Source organism: Heteronotia binoei, chromosome 3 (assembly GCF_032191835.1).
Source record: "Heteronotia binoei isolate CCM8104 ecotype False Entrance Well chromosome 3, APGP_CSIRO_Hbin_v1, whole genome shotgun sequence".
In the NCBI taxonomy this organism is placed as follows: Eukaryota; Metazoa; Chordata; class Lepidosauria; order Squamata; family Gekkonidae; genus Heteronotia; species Heteronotia binoei.
In genome coordinates, this window is record NC_083225.1 from 163365354 (window position 1) to 163389265 (window position 23912).

General features: G+C 42.4%; 1 protein-coding gene across 2 annotated transcripts in view; it reads left to right on the forward strand.

Annotated features, from left to right (window-relative positions):
* The window catches only part of SACS (sacsin molecular chaperone), a 75525-nt gene that overhangs the window by 3103 nt on the left and 48510 nt on the right, over positions 1 to 23912 (forward strand). Inside the window, exon 1 of one of the 2 annotated variants that reach the window (XM_060234786.1) lies at positions 15763 to 16265. The exons of the other annotated variant lie outside the window; for it this stretch is intronic. Within the exon in view, the coding sequence (XP_060090769.1) occupies positions 16228 to 16265 (38 nt within the window). The 5' untranslated portion in view covers positions 15763 to 16227. Of the gene's footprint in view, positions 1 to 15762; positions 16266 to 23912 lie in introns of those variants that run through there. 2 annotated transcript variants of the gene reach the window in all.

Here is a 23912-nt window from a genome sequence, read left to right on the forward strand (position 1 = left end):
TTAAAGTGTTGCAATATGGCAGCTCCTTCATTGATCAGAGTAGCAATCAAGGGAGAACAGGAAGAAGCAATTCCAAAAGGAGAAACAGCCCAGGCTTGCTAGAACAGTAGTTTACAAGAGGCTCTCTGTGTGCGTGTGTGCGCGTATGTGTGTATATGCTTATGAGAAATGAACATTCTGATTCAGTGTCAAAAAAACTTACAAGAGATCACAGCATTAATTGGAGGACAAAAGGAGATAGCACGCAAATTAGCTGCACCATCTTTTCTCTGCAGGAGATTTGTCTTCAGGTCCTCTTCCCACTGCTTTATTTTTAGTGCTTTAATAATACTGGTGCCTGAATTACTTTCCCAGAGAAAGAAAATTAAATTTCACCAAGATGGCTTTAGCTCTAAAATACACTAACTTGTGTGTCTAGAATAATCCAATTCTCTAATTATTTTAAAATTTGTATATCAGGCATATTTACATATGCATGGCTTAATTTTGCATGCACAGACTATAATACAGTAGAATCTGGATTTTTTGAGCAATGTGACTAAAGTGGTAGGGTACAAATACTGCTGCAAAGAAGAGAGCCAGTTTGGTGTAGTGGTTAAGCGTGCTGACTCTTATCTGGGAGAACCGGGTTTGATTCCCCACTCCTCCACTTGCACCTGCTGCAATGGCCTTGGGTCAGCCCTAGCTCTGGCAGAGGTTGTCCTTGAAAGGGCAGCTGCTGTGAGAGCCCTCTCCAGCCCCACCCACCTCACAGGGTGTCTGTTGTGGGGGAGGAAGGTAAAGGAGATTGTGAGCCGCTCTGAGACTCTTTGGAATGGAGGGTGGGATATAAATCCAATATCTTCTTTATTCAGAAACTTCACCCTACTGGTGTGTACAGGAGTCTCGATGACTCCTTTGTATGTAATATTACAGCTTCAGATATAATGCTGTAAGAATTGTCGTAGGTCTGCCTTTAAGAAGCTGTTACAATGATGAGACACAACTTAGAAGCTCAGACAACATGTGACATGAACCATGTTCACATTCAGACTGTACTGTCCGTATTGGTCCTGCAAGTGCTTCTAACCACTGTGCAAGTTACCACCACATACAAATGACCCAGGGATGATTGGGCCATATTTGTTGAATGTCCATCCAACACTGGAATAATGCTGAGGTTCTTTTGGAACTTCCTCTCTGCCTCCCACTCTCAAGATACTTGTCACCATTCTGGAGTAATTTGCTGAGCATAATTGATCAAGGCAAGGTACAGTGAGAAATTTAGAGCTGGAGGACTAAAAGGCAAGAACAAGCAGTATGTTGGTTCACCCATTATCTTAAAAACAGCAAATGAATGGCATGTCTTAACTAAGCATCCCACTGAAAACATATTCTCCTCCGTAGAAGCAAGGTGAGAGCAAGGATAACAGTTGACCCTTCCTGCTGCCCTTCCATTGCCACTAGCAACTAGAGTACACAAAGTGCTCTAATGTTGGGATGGTTATTTTCAGTGGTCATTCCTTATTCACTGGAATAGGAAGGAGGCAGGACTTGTTTTTCTGCCCAGCACTTGGTCATTGCTGTAAACTGGTTGTGGTCAGAATCTGTAATAGAGAGCCATATTTAAAGGCGGCAGCCTATGCTGAGTTTAACTACCATCAAAACACTTCAAGAAACCTATGTGCGATCAAGTGGTGAACTGAGGACCTCTAACATTATTAGGATTATTCATTTAAAAGCAAGAAGAGTAAATTACTAAACCTTCTCTATGTACCTGGAAAACAAGAGTCTTCTGCTTGTAATCATGTTTCAGCGTGTGGGACATCTGTGCTTCCCTGTTGTAGGGTTGCCAGCCCCCACATGGTGGCTGGAGATTTCCTGCAATTACAACTGATCTCCCCGTGGCAGAAGTCAGTTCACCTGGAGAAAAAGGTTGCTTTGAAAGGTGGACGATGGCCTTATATCCCACTGAAGTCCCTCCTCAGACTCTCCCCAAAATTTCTAGTTATTTCCCAACCTGGAGCTGGCAACCCTTTCTATGGACAAAATATTCTATAAATGATAATAGATTTGCCATGCAGTCCTAAGGAAAGTTATACCTTTTATATTTCACTGAAGTCTATGAATTTAAAAGAGAGTTATTTTGCTTAGGTTGGCACCAGTAGAACAAAATGCAGAGAGCTAACCTGAACCGGCTGGTATAGCCCCTCAGTTCCCTGCTGAGTCACCTATACACAGACCAGTGGCATATTCCTGGAGTCATATGCTGTAAAGTGAGGCCATCTGTGCCCCCTCTTCTGTGAGAATCCTGCAGTTTGCTTTTCTTCAGGGTTCAAGACATGACTTTCTTTCTGCTTGTTCCAGAAGAAGCTACTATGCTGGGAAAGGGTGAGAAACTGGGAAGCTGATGGATAGTAGATTCAGGACAGACAAAATGAGATATTTATTTACACAGAGAGTGATTGAATGGAGGGGTGGGGGGGGGGCTCCCTCTGGGTATCCTACCCCCCCCCCAGGGAAAGTGTATGCGCAATACATAGCCTCTCCTCTCCCGGTGTAGTGAACGCCGCGTGGTCACTGTCTGGCTATGCCTGGCAGATGGTCACTGCAATGGCCTCTCCTGCATTACTGCATCCGTAGCAACACCTTCTCGATGGTCCCCCCCGTTTTTCACAGAGTTTGCTACGTCATGGTGCGACCGAATTGTCTGGCGGTATAACCGGATGGGCAGGCTGGGCCCACCAACCTCGCCAGCCTACGAGAAGGAAAACTCTAACATCAAACCCGGGCAGATAGAGCTTGTTAATGTAACACCTACCACCTGGAGGACTCGCTGCCGGCGTCCCGGCTTACTGGGCCATGGCAGATGACCCCCAGGTGAAAGGGTGGAGCCAGTACCGCGCACACTGGGCTTCACCTAAAAAATTCCTCTGCGCAGGCCTGAAGGGCATATCCACATACACAACCCACAACGCATCAAGTCCTGCAGCGATGGGCAAGGGGCGAAACGGCAGGTGGAAGGTGCCACTGGAAGCCGCAGTCCCGATCCTGCATGTAGGCGGTTCAGGGTATTGGTTGCCTGATGCTAACCCGGAGACGAAAGCATTTTTCGGCAGCACCCTGAACGACCAAGCAGCCTTATCTAGGGACAGCACTGCTTGCTCCACACGGAGAGGGGCCTAGAAAAGGTGGCCTAAACAAAGCTCGTCTCCTCCACCCCAGTTGGCTAGCCGCGGTCAACGGGCATCCTTACTTGCGGTCAAAAAATAACAACAAAGAAAAGGCATGCACCTGCCTCACAAAGTGTGCAAAGACTAAAGCTTGCGTGTTAGAACATCAGAACCATGCTTGACACAGTAGACAGTGGTCGCCCTGAACGACGCTCTGCTCTAGTTGCCCACGAACTTCTCAGGTTGAATATCGACATAGCAGCTCTCAGTGAGGTCCGTTTCCCTGAGGAAGGTAGTCTTCAAGAACATGGTGCTGGCTATACCCTCTACTGGTCGGGTAAGTCAAAGGCTGAGAGCCGCCTTTCTGGCGTTGGCTTCATGGTCAGGAACTCCATTGCCTCCAAACTCGAAAACCTGCCAACAGGTCACTCAGATCGCATCATGTCCATGCGCCTCCCACTTCAAAACAAGCAACATGCAACACTCTTCAGTGTGTATGCCCCAACCCTTCAAGCAGATCCTGCAGAAAAGAACAAGTTCTATGCTGATCTACACAACCTCGTACGGAAGACCCCTACAGAGGACAAGGTGATCATCCTTGGCGACTTCAATGCCAGAGTAGGTAAAGACTCGGAAGCCTGGAAAGGAGTACTTGGCAAACACGGCATTGGCAACTGCAATGACAACGGGCGCCTCCTGCTAGAATTCTGCATGGAGCATCAGCTCACCATCACCAACACTATCTTCCAGCAGAAGAACAGTCTGAAGACAACCTGGATGCACCCACGGTCCAAGCACTGGCACCTTATCGACTACATTCTGGTGCACCAGAGAGACCTTCGAGATGTCTTACACACCCGAGTAATGCTCAGTGCAGAATGTCATACGGATCATCGTCTTGTACGCTGCAATCTCCGTCTTCACTTTAAACCCACACCCAGGAGAGGAGGTATCCCTCGGAGGAAGTTTCAGGTTGGCAGTCTCCAGTCAGCCGAAGTTAAAGCTGCCTTCCAGGCAAAACTCCAGTCAAGAATTGAGGACCCCAGTTGCCCCACAGACCCTTCTCCAGAAGCACTCTGGGAACACCTAAAAACTACCGTCCTGCAGATCTCTGAAGAAGTCCTCGGGTTCTCCACAAGGAAGAACAAGGACTGGTTTGATGAGAACAATCAAGAGATCCAAGATTTACTGGTGAAAAAGAGATCTGCCTACCAAGCACATCTTGCTCAGCCCTCCTGTCCTGGGAAAAAAGCAACCTTTCGCGCTGTATGTAGCAACCTCCAGCGCAAGCTTCGAGACATTCAGAACGAGTGGTGGACCAAGCTTGCTGAGAGAACCCAGCTGTGTGCAGACACTGGTGATTTAAGAGGGTTCCACGAAGCCCTGAAGGCAGTATATGGTCCATCATATCAGACTCAGAGTCCCTTGCGTAGTGCAGACGGCCAAGTGCTCCTCACCGACAAGGCATCCATATTGAACCGGTGGTCGGAGTATTTTCAGGTCCTCTTCAGTGCCAACCGCGTAGTTCAAGATTCAGCAATCCACCTCACCCCACTTCAACCAGTGAAAACAGAGTTGGATGAGATCCCCACTCTAGAAGAGACTGTTAAAGCCATCAAGCAACTGAAAAGTGGCAAGGCAGCAGGAGTTGATGGAATTCCACCAGAGATCTGGAAGCATGGGGGCACAGTACTACATAGCTCACTTCACAAAGTACTTGTCACCTGCTGGGAACAAGGCAAATTACCACAGGACTTTCGCGATGCAATCATCATCACCCTATACAAGAACAAAGGGGAAAAGTCAGATTGCTCCAACTACCGGGGGATAACCCTGCTCTCCATCGCAGGCAAAATCCTTGCCAGAATACTCCTGAACAGACTGGTGCCCACCATTGCAGAAGAACTCCTCCCAGAGAGCCAGTGCGGCTTCAGAGCTAACAGGAGCACCACCGACATGGTATTTGTTCTCAGGCAGCTCCAAGAGAAATGCAGGGAACAGAACAAGGCTCTGTATGTGACTTTTGTCGACCTTACCAAAGCTTTCGATACCATTAGCAGGAAAGGCCTGTGGCAAATCTTGGAACGTTTAGGATGTCCCCCAAGGTTCCTCAGCATGATCATCCAGCTACACGAAGACCAGCGAGGCCAAGTCAGACACTGCAACGACCTCTCAGAGCCCTTCCCAATAGGCACAGGTGTAAAGCAAGGCTGCGTTCTCGCGCCTACTCTCTTTACGATCTTCTTTAGCATGATGCTTCAAAGAGCCGCAGTAGATCTAGATGATGACGATGGTGTCTACATCCGCTATCGCACCGATGGCAGCCTGTTCAACCTGAGGCGACTAAAGGCCCACTCCAAGACAATGGAAAAACTCATCCGAGAGCTACTGTTTGCTGATGATGCTGCACTCGTCTCCCACTCAGTATCAGCTCTGCAGCATATGACGTCCTGCTTTGCAGAGGCTGCCAAGCTATTCGGCCTAGAAGTTAGTCTGAAGAAGACAGAAGTTCTCCACCAGCCTGCACCCCAGGAAGATTATCACCCTCCCTGCATCACTGTGGGTGAATCAGTTCTGAAGACAGTCCAGCAGTTCAGCTACCTGGGGTGCATCATCTCCTCAGATGCTAAGATCGACAAGGAGATTGACAACAGGCTGGCAAAGGCAAACCGTGCCTTTGGCCGACTGCACAAAAGAGTGTGGAGCAACAAGCATCTGAAAAAAGGCACAAAGATCAATGTTTACAAAGCGGTTGTGACGATAACCCTCATCTACGGCTCCGAATCGTGGGTTTTATACCGTCATCACCTGAGACTCCTCGAGCGCTTTCATCAGCGCTGCCTTCGCACCATCCTCAACATCCACTGGAGTGACTTTGTGACCAACACTGAAGTTCTCAAGCGGGCGGAGGTTACCAGCATCGAGGCACTGCTGTTGAAGACGCAGCTGCGTTGGGCAGGACATATTTCTAGGATGGAAAACCACCGCCTTCCCAAGATTGCCCTGTATGGCGAACTCTCAACCGGCCATCGAAATAGAGGGGCACCAAAGAAGAGGTACAAGGACTCCTTGAAGAAATCCCTTGGCACCTGTCGCATCAACCATCACCAGTGGTCTGACCTAGTCTCAGATCGCAAAGCATGGAGGCACACCATCCACCAGGCTGTCTCTTCCTTTGAGAACGCATGCATAGCTGGTCTTGAGGACAAAAGGAGATTGAAGAAGAATCGCACTGCTACAGGACCAACCCTAAATCAGACTTTTCCCTGCAGCCACTGTGGCCGGATCTGCCTGTCCCGCATTGGTCTTGTCAGCCACCAGCGAGCCTGCAGCAGACGTGGACTATTGAACCCTTCTTAAATCTTCGTTCGCGAAGCCAAGCCGAGAGAGAGAGAGAGAGATTGAAATGTGGAATTGACTGCCAGAGGATGGCCACAGGCAGAGACAACTTTAAAAGGGGATTAGACAAATTCATGGAAGATAGGTCTACCAGTGGCTACTAGCCTTGGTGACTAATGGGAATGTCTATGTTCAGAGGTAGTCAACGTCTGAATCCCAGTGTCAAGAGGCAACATGAGGGGAAAGCCTGCAAGCCGTAGAACCAGAAGCAACTAAAACCTAAGAATAAAACCAAAGAATAACAATAAAGAAATAAAAGGGTTTTTTTTATTTTGTTCAGTCAACCCATTCACTATCTTCTCTCTCCTTCAGGCAGGCAGGATCTGATCCAAAGTCCACAGGAGAATCTCTCAGGCAGCAGGAGTCAGGCTCAGAGCAGCACCTGAAGCCAAAGCCAGTGCACACTTTCCAAACCTCTCTCAGCAATGGAGTCTAGCTCAGCCAGACTCTTGCTTTTATGCTCTTTGTCCATGCGCAGAAGAATTTCAAAAAAGAACAAACTTCTGTGATTGGCTACAGAGCAGTGTTTCCCAGAACCTGAAATCCTATTTGCCAAATTACAACTGCTCCTTCCCCCCTCCCTTCTGTTCTCTGGGAAATGGGTGGGGAAAGCAAGGTAGTTACATAGTTGGACTTCACATTTGAAGCCAACAACCTTGCAAGTTGTGTACCTGCAATGCAATGCCATTTGCAAAAGCATTGCAATGATTGGCTCTAAGGCACTACAGCTCTCCCTAAAGCGATTAAGCCATTGGGCTTAAGAGGAAAGAGCCCTAGGGAAGTGAAAGTTTATTTTGTAGCCCCTTAAACCTCTCTACCACCAGCTCTTTGGTATGGCTGAATATACCTGAAAATGGCTTTATTCTGGATCAGCTATACCAGTAGTTGGTCAGATTCTCTGATCTGTATTTGACTTAAAATACTTCTGGATATATATATTTGGATACAGCTGAATGCACACCCCTAGAAGCAACTCTCACTTCAGCTAGCCAACCTCCACATTTCGTTGTTTGAGATAGCAAATTAATTCCCTTCTGTGAGTTTAATGTTGAAGTTTGTCTTGGTTCTCGGTGGCATTCAGTATTGCCACACATAAGACCAGCTACAGATGACTTAATTTTTTAGAATTCTTGGAGAACAGATGAGGTGCCAGAAGACTGGAGGCAGGGAAATGTTGTCCCCAACTTCAAGAAGTGGGAAAAAGAGGATCTGGGTAACTACTGACCCATCAGCTTGATGTCTATACCTGGGAAAGTTTTAGAACAAATCATCGAACAGTCAGTCCTGGAACATTTAGAAAGGATGGCTGTGATTACTAAGAGCCAGCATGGGTTTCCCAAGAACAAGTCATGTCAGACTAACCTGATCTCTTTTTTTGGAAAGTGACTACCTTGCTGGATCAGGGGAATGCTGTAGACATTATCTTGATTTCAGTAAGGCTTTTGATAAGGTTCTACACACTGTCCTTATTGACAAGTTGGTAAAATGTGGTTTGGATACTGTTACCACTAGGTGGATCTGTAACTGGTCCTACGACGAAAGATTGAAGAAACTGGGCATGTTTAGCCTCGAGAGGAGGTGATTGAGAGGTGATATGATCACCATCTTCAAGTACTTGAAGGGCTATCTTATAGAGGATAGTGCAGAATTCTTTTCTGTGGCCTCAGAAGGTAGGACCAGAACCAATGGGTTGAAATTAAATCAAAAGAGTTTCCGGCTCAACATTAGGAAGAACTTTCTGCCCATTAGAGTGGTTCATCAGTGGAACAGATTTCCTTGGGAGATGGTGGGCTCTCCTCCTTTAGAGGTTTTTAAACAGAGGCTGGATGGCCATCTGACAGCAATGTGGATCCTGTGAATTTGGGAGGGGGGGCGGTATTTGTGAATTTCCTGCATTGTGCAGGGGGTTGGAATAGATGACCCTGTAAATCCCTTCCAACTTTATGATTCTAAGATTCATTGAACAATAAAAGTTATTTTGAGTCTAAAATGTATTTTGTTCATGATATGTTTAAGTTCATATAAATTGTATATCCAGGTTAAAACATGGTTAAATAAGTCAAAGCTAACACCTTGGTAAATTTCTAGTAATCTAACTAGCCCAAAATTATTTTCAAATAAGGGGGTGTCTTCCATATTATTTTGCATGAAATAAGCTTGCATCATCCCAGTTTGTTCCATTGATAACCATAATTTCTTGCATAATTTCTATTTCTCCCAATTTAGTTGGAGTGGTAAAACTTGAGCATGTGGCATAGATCAGTAGCAGCAGCTCATTGGGATTGATACTGGAGAGTTCATGGAAAGGTGAGGAGGCAAGCGCTGAACCAGTAACCCTAGGAGAGAGAGCAGCCGGCAGCTGACTCAGGCATCTGTGAGAAAGATGAAGGAGAGGCCCCACTGGGAAAAAAAGATGCAACAGGCCTCAATTAGTGTCTTTGTTTGAAAGTTCTGTGATCTGGAACCAAATCCAGACAGTGAGAAAGGATCAGATTTTATCTGGGTGACTTAATGGCCTTGGGTATAAATGGAAACATGGGCTCATTACTTTCTGATTCTTAGCAGGAAATGTGAAAATACCTGACTGGTGGACATCTCTTGGGGCTACATTTTGAAAAGTATTTGGAAACTGCGGTTATTTTAAAACAATGGTGGACCAACAAGAAATTGTGGGTGGAACCTCATCCTCCCCAACCAATTTCCATTTCCCTTCCTTCCCTTCCCATCACAGCTCCCACAGCTTTACTCCTTTTCCTGATTCTCTCCCTCCCTTCCTCTTACCAGTCCTCATTTCCTCCCATTTATACCATTTTTCTTTCCTCCCTCCTCTAATCTTCATTTTTTGTTTGCTGGCCCATTTCTTTGTCCCCCAATTCACCTGTAATGTTGAAGTAATGCTGCAGTGGCCATTTTGGATTACCAGAGTTGTCTCTTTTTTGCTGTCAAGGCACAGCTGATTTACTGCAACCCCATAAAATTTTCAGGGGTTTTCAGAAATGGTTTGCCATTGTCTACCTCTGCATAGCAACTCTAAACTTCCCTGGTGGTCTCCTATCCAAATGCTACCCAGAGCTGACGCTACCTAGCATCCAAGACCTGATGAGATAAAGCTAGCCTGGCCTCTGCTGGTTGAGGCAGAGTTGTCTAGGCAATCTCAACTGGCTGTCAATATTGCATGAGGAAATAATTGAGATCTTGGCCTTTTATACTCTTTTTTGTTGTATCCTCCTTTATTGTTTTTTTAAATCCCTTTTTATTGTTTTACAATTTCAGATTTTTCTGCAAACTTGTGGATTCTCCCAGGTTTTTTAAAAAAGAGCTCACTCCTCTGTTCATGGCCCTAATCTGTGGATTTAATCAACCACATCTAGGGACCATCTCTCTCTACAGTGCTAATGCAGCTACAGAGATTATTTATTTGGGGGCAGAAATCCTCAACATTTTAAGCCTGTGGGCACCTTTGGAATGCCGATATGAGGTGGTGGGCGCAACCATAAAATGGCTGTCACAGGAGGTGGAATAAACCAAATGTCAGAGAGTGAGGTTATGCATAACTCTAGTAGTAGCTCTTCAGCATTCTAGTCTGAAGCTCTGTTTAACAGGATGGCCTTTAAAATTAACATATCATTAAAAATATTTTCCTGCATACACATAGCTTACTTTTGTATTGATTTTAACTGGTTGTTTTTATATTTTTATATTGTGAGCCGCCCTGAGCTTGCTTCACCAGGGAGGGTGGGATATAAATAAAATAAAAATAAAATAAAATAATAAATAGCTTTTGGCTATGCAGTGAAAATCCTGTTGCTGTGGTGGAGCTGCTTCCAAAACAATGCTTTTAAAAATCTGCACCACCAATTAAATCTCCGGTGTCCAGTCAGAAGCTTGCTGGGCAGAAGCCCCATCCACTCCCTAAAAACACTTGGTGGCTACCAGGAAAGGTATCAGTGGGCACCATGGTGCCCATGGATGGGCACAATGTTGGGGACCCCTGATCTTGGGGAACATTTGCTTTTGTTAAATTCTGATTTCTGTGTGTGTTATAAAAGTTTATAGCCTTTAGTGAAGTTAGGGCAAAAATACAGAGACCTCAATGAAGAAACAGAAATATATGTTTAGAGTTGGACCACAGCAGAATTCAGTGTTACATTCAATCTGTGCATTAAAAAATGCATAGATTCCTCAGAAAAACACTGGAGATACAAAAACAATTATATAGATTTAGTTAATATCTGGGGGCAATAGGAAGAAATCGTATCCTTTGGTAGGACTTAATGCAGAACATAACAGAAATAACTGAATACACTGTTCAGGATTTAGAGAACTGTACAAATAACTCCACAAGTCAGAGAGTGAGTGAACAATATAGGAAGGGTAGGAATAGGCACATTTGCAGCAGTAGATCCCACCCTGACCTACATGGATGCAATTGAATGTCTACATGGAGCCTGTGTATAGAGCCCTGCTTGAATAGGGCTCTCTCCACACTATTGGGAACTTCCCAAACAAACAAGCATTCCAGTCAAAGGGAGAGAGCTATACAGCTACAATTACTTCCATATAATTCTAGGCAGACATTTGACAATACCTGTGAGTCCGTCCATCCACCATTTATTAACACTTGATAAGTTTGGTGTGGTGGTTAAGTGTGTGGACTCTTACCTGTGAGAACCAAGTTTGATTCTCCACTCCTCACATGCACCTGCTGATGTGACCTTGAGTAAGTCCAAATCCAAATCCCGTTATTGGCATAGAAATAAAAAGTACAGTATGGAGCCCTTGAGTCAGTCACAAGTTCTCACAGAGCTGTTCCTGTCAAGAGCAGTTTCTGTCAGAGCTCTCTCAGCCTCACCTACCTCACAGGGTGTCTGTTGTGGGAAGGGAAGGGAAAGGAGATTGTAAACCGCTCTGAGACTCCTTTCAGTAGTGAAGGGCGGGGTATAAATCCAATCTCTTCTTCTTCTTATCTCTTAAATCATTTGCTCATGGCTATAATCCCACTTTCAAGTAAATACAGGGTTATCAATCTTGAGGTGGGACCTGGATAGGGATGCCTGGTCTGTGTTGGAAAATACCTGGAGACTTTGGGGGTGGATCCAGGGGATGGTGGGGTTTGGGGAGGGGAGGGACCTCAGCATGGTACAATGCCATAGAGTCAGCCCTTCAAAGCAGCCATTTGCTTCAGGGGAGCTGATCTCTGCCATTTGGAAATCAGTTGTGAAAGTGGGAGATCTCCAGGCCTCACCTGGAGGCTGGCAACCCTAGCCATCTAAAGCTGATCTCCAGACAACAGAAAACAATTCCCCTGGAAGGAAATAGCAGCTTCAGAAGATGGATTCTGAGCTTCCTCTGCTCCCCAAACTTGGCTCTCCCTAGGCTCTGCACCCAAATATCTTGGAATCTCCCACTGCAGAGTTGGCAACTTTAATAACAGGACATTCTAGTGAATTTATTTTCTTCTCACCTAAGTAAAATCCTGTGAGTCAAATAACCCTTGAGTAGGCATATGATTCTCATGATATGGTATCAGTGGCACCCCAAAATATAACAGTTATACAGAATTAAAAGGGTTTTAAAAAATTAAAACAAAATGTTCAAGTTCCTTTAAGGCTTTATAAATGCTACACAGATTCAGTTGGTATCATTAATAATATCTGTTACATGTGCAGCTTGCCAATTATGGCATCATGCTTAATGACACAAGTAGAGGACACATGATACATTTTCATCTTTGGTGAGGGTGTCTCCTTTAAAATGCTTTTCTGGCATATGGCAAAGTTGCGTTCTTAGTCTTTGTTCTTTTCTAAGGGATGTGTATATGTGTGTCTATGTGTTTCTAGAGCTGAATTTTGGTTTGGTGTAAGTTTCCAGTGGCATATGGAATTCTTAGATCAAAAGGGGAAAGACACTCAGCTAAATTCCCTGGCTAAATAAGTAGTCTGTGGTCACATGTTTCTTGCATGCTGTACTTCTTAGGCAGACAAAATGGCATACAGCTGGTAATCTTCTATCTAGGATCTATGGGGCAGAAGGTATCTCAGACTTTATAAATACTGTTTAAGCCATTTCATGTTGGTTATTAAAGACTGGGATGATTCCAATAAAATATTAATTACTTCTCATTATAATCATTGTTATCTGGCCTATTGATTCTGTTTCTATATAGTATTTTGAATAAGTTGATCAACATATGGTCTGATCCAGAAAATAGTAAGAGAAGTTTGTTCATTATGTGCTATATTTCCACGATCTGTCATCCATTTTATCTGTTGTTTCACTTCCTAATTTTTAGTCAAAATCCAGTGTCTCCTGGAGACGGAATGCATCTTTGCATACCATTGGTCTGTTCCTTCTCCTGTAAAAGTATACACAGGGCCGGTGCGTGGGAGTAGGCAAAGTAGGCAGTTGCTTAGGGTGCCTCCTGGCCTAGGGAGCACCACTGGGTGCCCCCTTCCAGACGCATGACTCTGGCTCCTGACCACTGTCACCTTGTCTTATCCCACCACCAAGCTGCTCTCAACAAAGCCAAGCCACCCCCCTCTCCCCAGTGTGCAACTTGGTCTCCCACCTCATCCTATCCTGCCACCCTCTTTCCTGTTGTGGCCAGCAAGCGCTTATTATCACAATTTTTAAATAACGTATCACATTTTTTTTTTAAAGTAAAATTAAAAATCAGTATATTAAAAATGTGAAAAGTTTAAAGTTTGGCACTCTTCATTTTCCCTATATTTTTTTTAATAATGGGGGGACACTAGTGGGTGATTTGCCTAGGGCACCAGAAAGCCTAGCATCAGCTCTGAGTATACATTTTTAAAAAGTGAAAAAAGTTCACTGCATCAGTGAACCACCTACTTAAATTGCTAATTTTGCCTGCTAATTTATTTTAGTAAACCTGAAAATTGAAATACTTCAGAACTTTCCAACCTCATCTCAGGGTCCCTGCCTCTTATTTTGGCTCATACAAGAAAAATGATCGGGGGATATAAATGCAAGTTATGTAACTTCTTACACTACAAAATTAATTATTATTGTGTAATAGTTGTTACTTTCTGGGATGGTGGCAGATTTTGCAAATGTCCATTTCTTAGTAGTGTGGGCATTCTGCATCATTATTAGATGATGAAAGCTTTATTGAGAGTCGGTCATTAAAAATAATCCCATTTATAATGCACGTTTATACTGTTTGAAGTCATGTGAAACAGATGCTTCACTTCTGACTTCTGTGGACAGGAAGATACATTACTCCTATGCAAAGTTCTCCAGCTTCATTTCTTTCTCTTCTCTGAAGCTCTGGCTTTTTGGGGTTATTTTTACAATTATTTTAGGTAGATTTCTTCAGAGAGAAATTGCAGTAGATATATGAAATTCCTGTCCTTTATTATTAAAAACTCATTTTATCTTCTCATTATTGGGTCAGCTGTCTTTGATGCAGTCACAGAGAATAGGGTTTCACTGGGACTCAGATTTGCTAAAGGCTGCTTGGCAGGTGGCCAGATCATTATGAGAGACAGACAGTGAGAGGTGATTCACTAACCCACAAATGAATGGTATACTCATTACTGCTGGAAAATCTTGTGTGTCTGATTTTTCTTTGGTCTGACCCAGTGGTTCTGGCACATGTCTTAATGAGCAGCATGGTTCCATCTAAACTTCCAGAAACTAAACATAGAATAGTCATAGAATAATAATAAGCAAGACAATAATCTTTAAGCAGTAGGGAAACTTGGAAATATCAAGCATACAGAATTCTTTCTTTCCCTTCGCCAATCTGGTAGAGTCTTTTCAAGAGTTGTTGACAGCAGTGGGAAATCACAATACGCTTGAGCCAGACTGTCTCCTGATAACAAGCCACTTAAAGTGGTCTAATCGCTTTGGTACGCCAAAGCAGGGGAAGAGCATGTTCCAATGTCGACTACTGCATCGTGAGTACAGTGCAACAATGAACTGTTTTAATTAAAACTCACTTGAATGTAGTTTGTGTGAGGAAAGGGCATATGGACTGGCATGCTCTGTTGCTTTTCATATTTCAGAGTTGGCTCATAGAAGGTGTATTTCATCTGGATGTTTTGACTGCTGTTGAGTTTGCAATCCATTCTGCACCATTATCCTGTGTCAAAGCGCAAACCACAAAGTCTGTATGTGTATGTGGGTGCATGTGCACAAGTGGGAAAATGAGATTCACTGTTATCAAGTACTACTTGTCTAATGGCAACTGTAATAAAATGTTCTGAATTATGTGTGGGTTTTTTTTTAAAAAATAAAGTTTTTAAACAGAAAAAGATAAGGAAAAAGAGAGAGAAAGAATCAAGTTATAACAATTGTGAAAAATTAGAAAGGAATAATTTTCTTTATGACAGAAAGATACATTTAGAAGTTTCAACATTACTCTGAAATCACATTAACAGAAATACATCTCCTTTCTGGGTAAACTTATTATTTTTGCTTCTTAATCTTCAAAACCACAAATCATCAGTTCATTTTTCCCTGTTTCATACAAGAATTCTATAAGTGGTTTCCATATAGTCATAAATTTAGATAATGTCTTTTCTTTTATCAAAGAACTTAGTTTGGCCATATGTGTGGTTTAATAATTTCTATAATATTTTTAATTTGCCTGTTGGCTGAAAAGAGTTATATGTAGCCTTTAATAATGTAAATGCATCTTACCATTGTGGTATATAGCTTTGTCTTTAATCCAGAGAGCTCGAAAAGAGCTAATTTCTTCTGTCTACTGTCATAAACATGTTTGCTTGAAATTAAGCAAGGGACTTAAACATTGCTAAATCAAGCTATAAGTGCTCTTCAGTATTTTTTTTGTCCAAAAAATTCTAAATACCCCATCTCTAGAATTATTCTATTGAAAGTACCTATACTCTATAACAGAACTTTTAGCCAAATTCACCTGTGACAATAGGAAAGGAGATCTCTGGCTTTAACTATATTGATTAATTTCTACAAAAAGCATACTTACATCATTCAGACATTACCTTATAAGAGGAGAGGAAAACTCTTTACTTGCTCTCCCGTGCTGCAAACTCTGTAGTTTAAGGAGGAATTTATAATTAGAAACATGATTCATAATAGCCAGAAACTGCAGCTATGACTTTCCTTAAGAGGAAATGACTTTCCCATACCCTTCAGTTCACTTTCTGCCTGTGTTCATGTCAGTCCTCCTTGCTTTCATTCTTTCTATGTTTTTACCCATCAGGAGCACGGATGCATGGCTAAGGGGTGGCCATTAGGAGACGAAGGGAAGAAAATGGTCAGACTTGAATTCAAATGTTGCCTTTTGTGACCCTGACAACATTTCCACTAATTCTCGACAAGAGACAAAGTTCACCTACACAAGAAAGACTTCAGTGGGACTTCCATTTAAGTTGCACCTCAGACTCCTGTTGTGTTCTTGACTCTTTAATCTGCTGCTGAATACAAGAAAGACAATCCCTCTTAAGAGCTTCTAACAGAACAAAGATTTGACAAGGAACTGGGATAAGCAGCAGGCTGTGCAAAATATAATATTCTTTTGACAATAAAAGATCAAGAAACTAGTGAGTGTTCCACATGGTCAGACAGAGATGGTATCATTTTTTAAGATAACAAACTGATGGACAATCACAGGGATTTAAAAAAGATTGGACCATCTATGTCTGCTTCATGTTCCTAGCAGGGAGAAACAATGGCCGCAGAAAAAATGAAGATCAAGGATGAGCTCAGGTAAATTAGTTAATCACTGTAATACATCTGAGGTGCAAATGGATAATAGTGACAATTACCCAACCTACCATGTACCTTCCTGCCTTCAGTGGAAAAAGCAAAGAGTAACCAGGGAATCAATCACATTTCCCCCCATCTATCTTCCAAAGAGCTCAGCGTGGCACATATGATCATTCTCTCCTCATTTGTACTCACAGAAACCAAACAGGGTGAGTTAGGTTGAGATAAAGTGGCTGGCCTCAAGTCATTTGAATGAGCACAGCATAGTGGGAATCCAAACATTCAAGACTCACTCTCAGGGCAAATCTACCACACACATTCCACTGGTTTAGTAGTACTTCTGTTTCCTGAGAGAATCCTGGGAACTGAAGTTCTGTGAGAGGAACCTGTGAGAGGGCATTCTTCTCTTCAGTAGTTCAGGAGTCTTTGAAGGAGATTTTGATAATTAAAATGATACGGAATTTCCTTATTACATGCAATCACATGCTTCAGTGAAACGGATGTTTTCTCTGACATGAGATGTTTGAGAATCAATCAAAACGCATTCCTCAGTGGACTGTGCTTGATTTACAGCCTAGGATCCACATATCTAGAAGACCATCTTTTGTCATATGTCCCTGTACACTAATTATGATTCTCAGATTGCTACCTTCTGACTGCTTTTCCACTTATGGTAGCTCGCCTGGTTTGAAATATGGTGGTGAAAAGTGCCATCAAGTCACAACTGATTTATAGTGAAATCCCTGTAGAAAGGCAAGAGACATTTAGAGATGGTTTGCCATTGCTTTCCTCTAAATTGGGACTGGACTTCCTTGGTAGCTTCTCATTCAAGTACTAACCAAGGCTGATTCTACTTAGCTTCTGAGATCTGATGAGATTGGGTTAGCTTGGACTGTTTAGTTCAGGGTGGGGTGGCATGAACCACGTAAGCTTAACATAGTAAATAAATAAACCACAGATGAGCCTTTTCCATTGTAGCTCCATTAATGGAACAGGTTCCCTGAGGGGAACACTGTTTTTAGGCATTTTCAGAACATGCAGCAAGACCATTTTATTTGTCAAGGGTTTTAACGAAGTTCAAATTTCAGGTATCTTTGGGTGGAGGGAGTTAGCTGGGATTTTATTTTGTTAGTTTTAAATTGTAATGGTTTAATTATGACCAGTAAACATCCGTGGTCCATAAGGCAAGGTGGTATATAAATATTTTTTATTAATAAATAAGTAGGAAATGATCCATACATAGGGCTCTCGTGTCTGCCTATTTGCATGATGAGCTTAGACTGGAAGTAGCTATGCATAGGATTGCACTTGAAGAGCCTTACTGTGTTGCTAGAGGTAAATGAGGCAATGCAAATGTATATCTGAGTGCTAGTAATCTAACAGTGAAGGATTAATTTTCCCTTTCCATTTCTCCTTCCATCACCCATATCCCTTTTCTGTTGTTCTGGCCTCTTTGTGTCCTTTGCACTTTTCCCTCTATTGTCTCCCCACTTTCAAATTTGACATTGTAAGCTCCTTGAGGTATGGATGTGCCTGTGAAGTGCTATGGTTGATAGTACTATGTCAAAAATAAATACTAATGTTAACTAACCATTCTAGTTCAGCATTCCTTGAGGAATGCTGAATATAAGAAAAAAGATCTAGCATTCTATTTCCATTGCTCTTTGTAAGACCTCTGGGCTGATGGCATTAATTTCATAGTGACCTAGATACACTTTCATATTATCTGCAGATTAAATATGATTGTGTAAACCCTACATATTGTTCGAGTTATGCAAAGCTTTGAACACACATTCCTTCTAAACATCAGTAACTGGATTACAGTAGAACTCCCACCTATCAATAATATTATTGTTTTCTATGGATCAAATGGGAATGAAATAATTGTTATGATTAGTTTAGTATGATACATTCTTAGAGGAAGGCAACTTGCAGTCTTCAAACAATTCACTCCAGAGTAGCCATCTAGACATAAGCGGAATTCTGCAGAAGCTAAGTAGCTTGATGGTTTCAGTGTGAATAAAACGTTGACATGTGACTGGTCTGTATCACTACTATGATGATACAGAGCCAGTCTGGTGCAGTGGTTAGAGTACTGGAGATCCAGGTTCAAATTCCACTCAGCCATGGAAGCTTGCTGGGTGACTCTGGGCCAGTCACACACCTAGCCTAACCTCCTATTTCATATGATTGTTGTGGAGATGAAATGGAGGAGAAGAGAGCCATGTAAGCAGCTTTAGGCCCCAATGGGGAGGTAGGTTAAGGTGTAAATGAATAAAAAATTAAAAGATTTCCTAGAGATTGTAAATGTGGGAAATCAAAGTTCAAGTCATTGGGTTAGGACAAGCATCAATCTCTGAACCTAAAATATTTCACTCGGACCACTGTTCCTCAACCCACTGTAAAAGACTGATCTGCTTAGAGAGGAAAACTATAACTTCATGAGCATAAAGTGTGACTTGTTTCCTGTAGCCCTAGTTGAGACATGGAGAGGTACTGGAAACTCAGCCCAAAGTTTCTTGTCTGGCCTGTTCTTGGTCTCAGGAATTATAAGGGGAGGCTCTGTGGTTTAGGGCACAGTGCATCTGTCTTGCATGCAGAAGGCCCCAATTCAGTCCCTAGCATCTCCACTTAATGGACTCAGATAGTAAGTGATGGAAAACCTTCCTTGCCTGAGACCCTGGAGAGCTGCTGCCAGTCTGAATGGAGGACACAGAAATAGCCAGGGAGGCCAGGCCCCACTGGGAGTGTTTTCTTAGAGGTGATGGCTGCCGCTTGGGAACTGCTAGCCAGAGGCTGTTGCTAGGCAACCCAGTAAAGGGAGAGGCCTCAGATATATAGAATGGCATACAGTTCACCCCCCAAAGCAGTTATTTTTTCCAGGATGCAAAGATAGATCTGTTGCCTAAAGTTCAGTTGTGATCCCAGGAGATCTTTAGGCTCCACCTGGGAGTTGGCTACCCTACACCTGGCTGCTTACTACTGTTCAGCAGCAGCCCCCCAATGACAGTCAGTGTGGCATAGGAGTTTAGGACTCCAGAGTGGGTCTGCTAGACCTAGGTTCTTGCTGTGGAGGCTGACTGGGTGATTTCAGACCAGTCACAGTCTTTCAGCCAACCTCACAGGGTTGTTGTGCAAATCAAAGGGGGGAGAGGAGAATGATGAAAGCTGCTTTGGTCCCCCCCCCCACACGCTGTGGAGAAAGACTGTCCTTTTCCTATGTAGAGGCTGCAGGGAGGGGAAGGCATTGGAAAGCTGAAGTTAGAGGGGCAGATAAAGGGAAGGAGATAGGGTTGCCAATTCCAGGTTAGGAAATTCCTGGATATTTAAGGGGTGGGGTCTGGAGAGAGTGGGGTTTGAGGAGGGGTGAGACTTCAGAAAGGTACAATGCCATTTCCTCCTGGGGAGCCTCTGTTGCCAATCTCCAGGTGGGGGCTGGAGATCAATCAGAATTACAGTTGCTCTCCAGATGGCAGAGATCAACTCCCCTTGAGGTAGAGTTGCCAGGTCTGACTAAAAAAATATTTGGGGACTTTGGGGGTGGAGCCATGAGCAAGGGTGCGACAAGCATGATTTAACTCCAAAGAGAGTTCTGGTAATCACATTTAAAGGGATTGCACACCTTTTAAATGCCTTTCCTCCATTTGGAAATAATGGATAGGGGCACCTTCTTTTGGGGCTCATAGAATTGGACTCACTGGTCCAATATTTTTTAAAATTGGAGGGTGTTTTGAGGGGAGGCACCGGATGCTACATTGAAAATTTGGCACTTCTACCTCAAAAAACAGCCCTCCCTAGAGCCCCAGATACCCACAGATTAATTGTCCATTATGCCCTATGGGAATTGATCTCTATAGGGTATAATGGAGTGCCCAGCAGACATTCCTCTTGCTTTCAGATAATCCTAAAGCGGGAAGGGAGGGCCTCCAAACCAGGGGATCCCCTGCCCCCACCTGGGGATTTATGCAGAAAAAGATGGCTACACAGAAAAGTGATATTGTAACAAAGGAAAAATTATATAGAAGTAACAGTTGTTAATACAAGTCTTAGCTTGCTACTCTACATTTTGAAACAAACAATTTAATTTGAGTATTATTAATAAAAAACACTAGATGCCAGAATTTAACAACAATTGGCAAAATTACAATATAGCAGGGGTGGCCCAGGGAGCTCTCCAGATGTTTTTTGCCTACAACTCCCATCAGCCCCAGCCAGCATGACCAATGGCTGGGGCTGATGGGAGTTGTAGGCAAAAAAACATCTGGAGAGCTACCGCTGGCCACCCCTGCAATAGAGGGTTGATATTACAGTAACAGGAGCAATGTTATAGCAACAGCAGCAATGAATTGCCTAGGTAACTATCCATTTCATTTGCCTTCTTCAGGCTGGGGATTGGCAACCCTACCTTGAGGTGAGGGGGAGTGAATGCCTTCACTTGGGTGGGTGGGAAGACAGCAAGGGTAGGGGGGGCCATTGCAGCAAGGGTAGGGGTATTTTAAAAATACCCATTGTATTTTTCTTCACAACGGGCCTTATTACTAGTACATGTATAGTACAATATGAAAACGTACGATATTGGAGTCTACTTAAGGCTAGGCAAGGGCATGATCAGGATTACTTATGAGGACATCAAAAAGAACTGAGTGAACCAACCTTGAGAGGACTTTATATCTGAAATCACAGTGGGGCCATAAAATTATATGGATGCAGCATATTGATTGAAGATTTTAAAAAAACCCTAAAATGCTTATAGAAAACTAGCAATCAAATATATCATTATAATTATATAATAATATGGGTCATGTGTGCATAGTGTTCTGCATCAGCAAAATAACTGATGTTATGGGAACCAAAAATATTTTTGCAAGTTTTTAAAGAAACTATACTGGATACTGACTGCTACATTACTCTACTAGGAGGAGACCATAACCCTGTTGATCCTTCTGAACCTCTCATTGGCATTAATTTTAATTGACCATAGTGGAGTGGTTGCATGGAATAGGTATCACATAGCTTAACATGGTGGCGTTGTTCCTATCTAACGGACTGGAACCAGAAGGTGGAGCTGGAGGGCATCTGTTGGCTCCACACTATTTGTATCATGGGAAACTGTAGGCCTCATTTCTCCCTATTATGATTAACATCAATATGACACTGCTGAAGTTTGAGAGTCAGGAGCACACCCTCTACTTTATCCCATTGAAAAGGGATCAGTTTATTTTTTAATTTTTCAGTTAAGAATCCATAATCTTTTCCTTTGCACAACATTCTCAAAAGAAGTTCCTTTATGACAATTTTATCTGTGTCATCCATTCTGAATTTTGTTTTATAATGCTGCTGTAGAATTTGGTTTCTTGTTTGTTCTCTAACAAAGTATATCAAAGTATCGCTTGGAACCTTTTTCATAGCATAGCGGGAATTAATGCTGTATATTTTTCTCTATTTCTTGTTCTATCTCCTCTTCTGCCACCTCCATAAAATGTGCTAAGGTTTTTATAACTGTTTCTCTTATATTTTCATCACTATGTTCAGGAAAAAACCTTAGCCTGAAACAAAATTCCTCCTCTCTCAGCTCTGGAAGAGCCAGATTATCTTGGTGGAAATCTTTCAGGACCGAATCTCCTTTCTTGCCCCCAGCTGCATCTCTTCCTTGAGAGGCAGGCTCTTCCTGTGGTTATCTATGCATTAATCACATCCAAGACAGATTACTTTAGCATGCTGTTTTGGCCTGTTTCTGAAGACTGTTCAGAAGCATCGTCAGGAACACAGCTGCAAATTCATTGTCTAGCATAAGTTACATTTACAGGGGACGCATCTTACCAATTTTAGAAGGGCTGACTGGCTGAAAGTGTGCTTCCAGGAATAATCCAAAATGCTAGTTATGACCTTTTCAGCCATAAGGGTCTGGGATCAGAATCCCATGTGAGATCACTACTGGAAGAGTTCATATATAAAGTGTTTTTATTATTTTATTATAGTTATTTTTGGAAGATTCATATGTCTTTATCTCACTAAATGCTTTAACATGAAATAATGGAGTATGTGGAACTGTTTGATATTGGATTAGTTAAAATTGTGCTATTACACTTTAACTCCCTATTGTTGGACCATGAGAAGTCTGGTCGGATAGGGGAGTCTGATTATAATTGCGGGAAGGGGGGGAGAGCAGGAATGATCGGTGTGTCAACCTTCACCCTATTTTAAGTTCATACACTGAAGTTTCCCCCATGAGATTAGGTTTGTTTGGTTTCGCTATAAGGGAGTATTGATTGTATTTCTCCCTTGCCCTTCTAGTGTTAGAGGTTGGTGAAGCCAGTTCTCTAATTTGGGGTGTTTTTCTGGGGTTTTTTTCTTGTTTGCCAGCACAAGTTTGCAGTGCTGGTGTATGCAGGGTGCGTTGAGAGTTTGCTATGTTTTTTATTTTTTTCCTGGCTTATTAGCCTTTGAGCTTCTGGTTACAAAATGTCTCGCAATCTTAAATTTGCCTTGTGGAATTGTAGGGGTTTTAAAACTTTCATTAAATGTAAAGTAATAGCCAACTATTTAGAGAAAGGTAAATTAACATTGTCTGCCTACAAGAAATGCATTTGAAGGCCTCAGCACCTAATGTCTTTAGATCTTCCATCCCTTGGTTTCAATATACTCAAGTGCATCATGCACTACATCAAATAGTCCCATTACTTATGGCTAATAGATGTCTTAACCCAATAAAGGCAGCACCTCAAAAAGGGTGTTATTTCTATTATATATATTCTCTTAAATCTTCTGGTCTGGTCTCGTTGTTCCAATCAGCAAATTGTGCGGCAAAGAGACTGTCACACTACAATTAATGACAACCATTGGGAGCAAATATGGGTATCATCTTTATTTAAATCTAAGTCTTATTACTTTAGGTTACAGAATTACAAATTTTTTGCAAGGTGGTATGTGACCCCTCAGATGCTTTATAAGGGCAAAGTTAAGTATAGCCCAAACTGCTGGAAAGGCTGTGGTAAATCTGGAACCTTCATACACTGCTGGTGGGAATGTCCTGAAGTCATGGCTTTCTGGAAGAAGGTCCTGGAAAAAATAATAGAAATAGTTGGAATTAGTATTTCCTGTACACCAGAATCTCTGTTGTTAAATTTTTGGCCTACGTCTAATTTCTCTGCACTTCAAAAAGAGTTAATTGCTTTACTTCTATTGGCAGGGAAAATTGCTTTAGACAGTCGCTGGAAAGAGTCTAAAGTTCCTACTTTAAATTGTTGGTTTAACAAAGTTCGGGATATTTTGATCCAAGATAAATTAGCTACCAGCATTGTACTGCAAGACAATCCCAAAACAGGTGACTGGTTTATTGAAAAATGGTTTGTCTTTTTAGAATATATAAATAATAAGGAATCTAATTTTGGTAAAATTCCACTCAAATACGTGAATATTATTATTTATTAATTGTATATATTAACATTGTGAATTATTTTGTCCTGTGGTGTGGTGGTGCATGTAGATAACTGTTTTTTGTTCTCTTTCTTTATTTAGAGCACAATGTAATTATGCAGTATGGGCTTTATTTAATGTTTGTTGTTGGTTGTTCTGGTTTTGGCATATAAAAGTTTTAATAAAATTTAAATTAAAAAAAAAAAGAATCCCATGTGAGCTTGCCTGTCT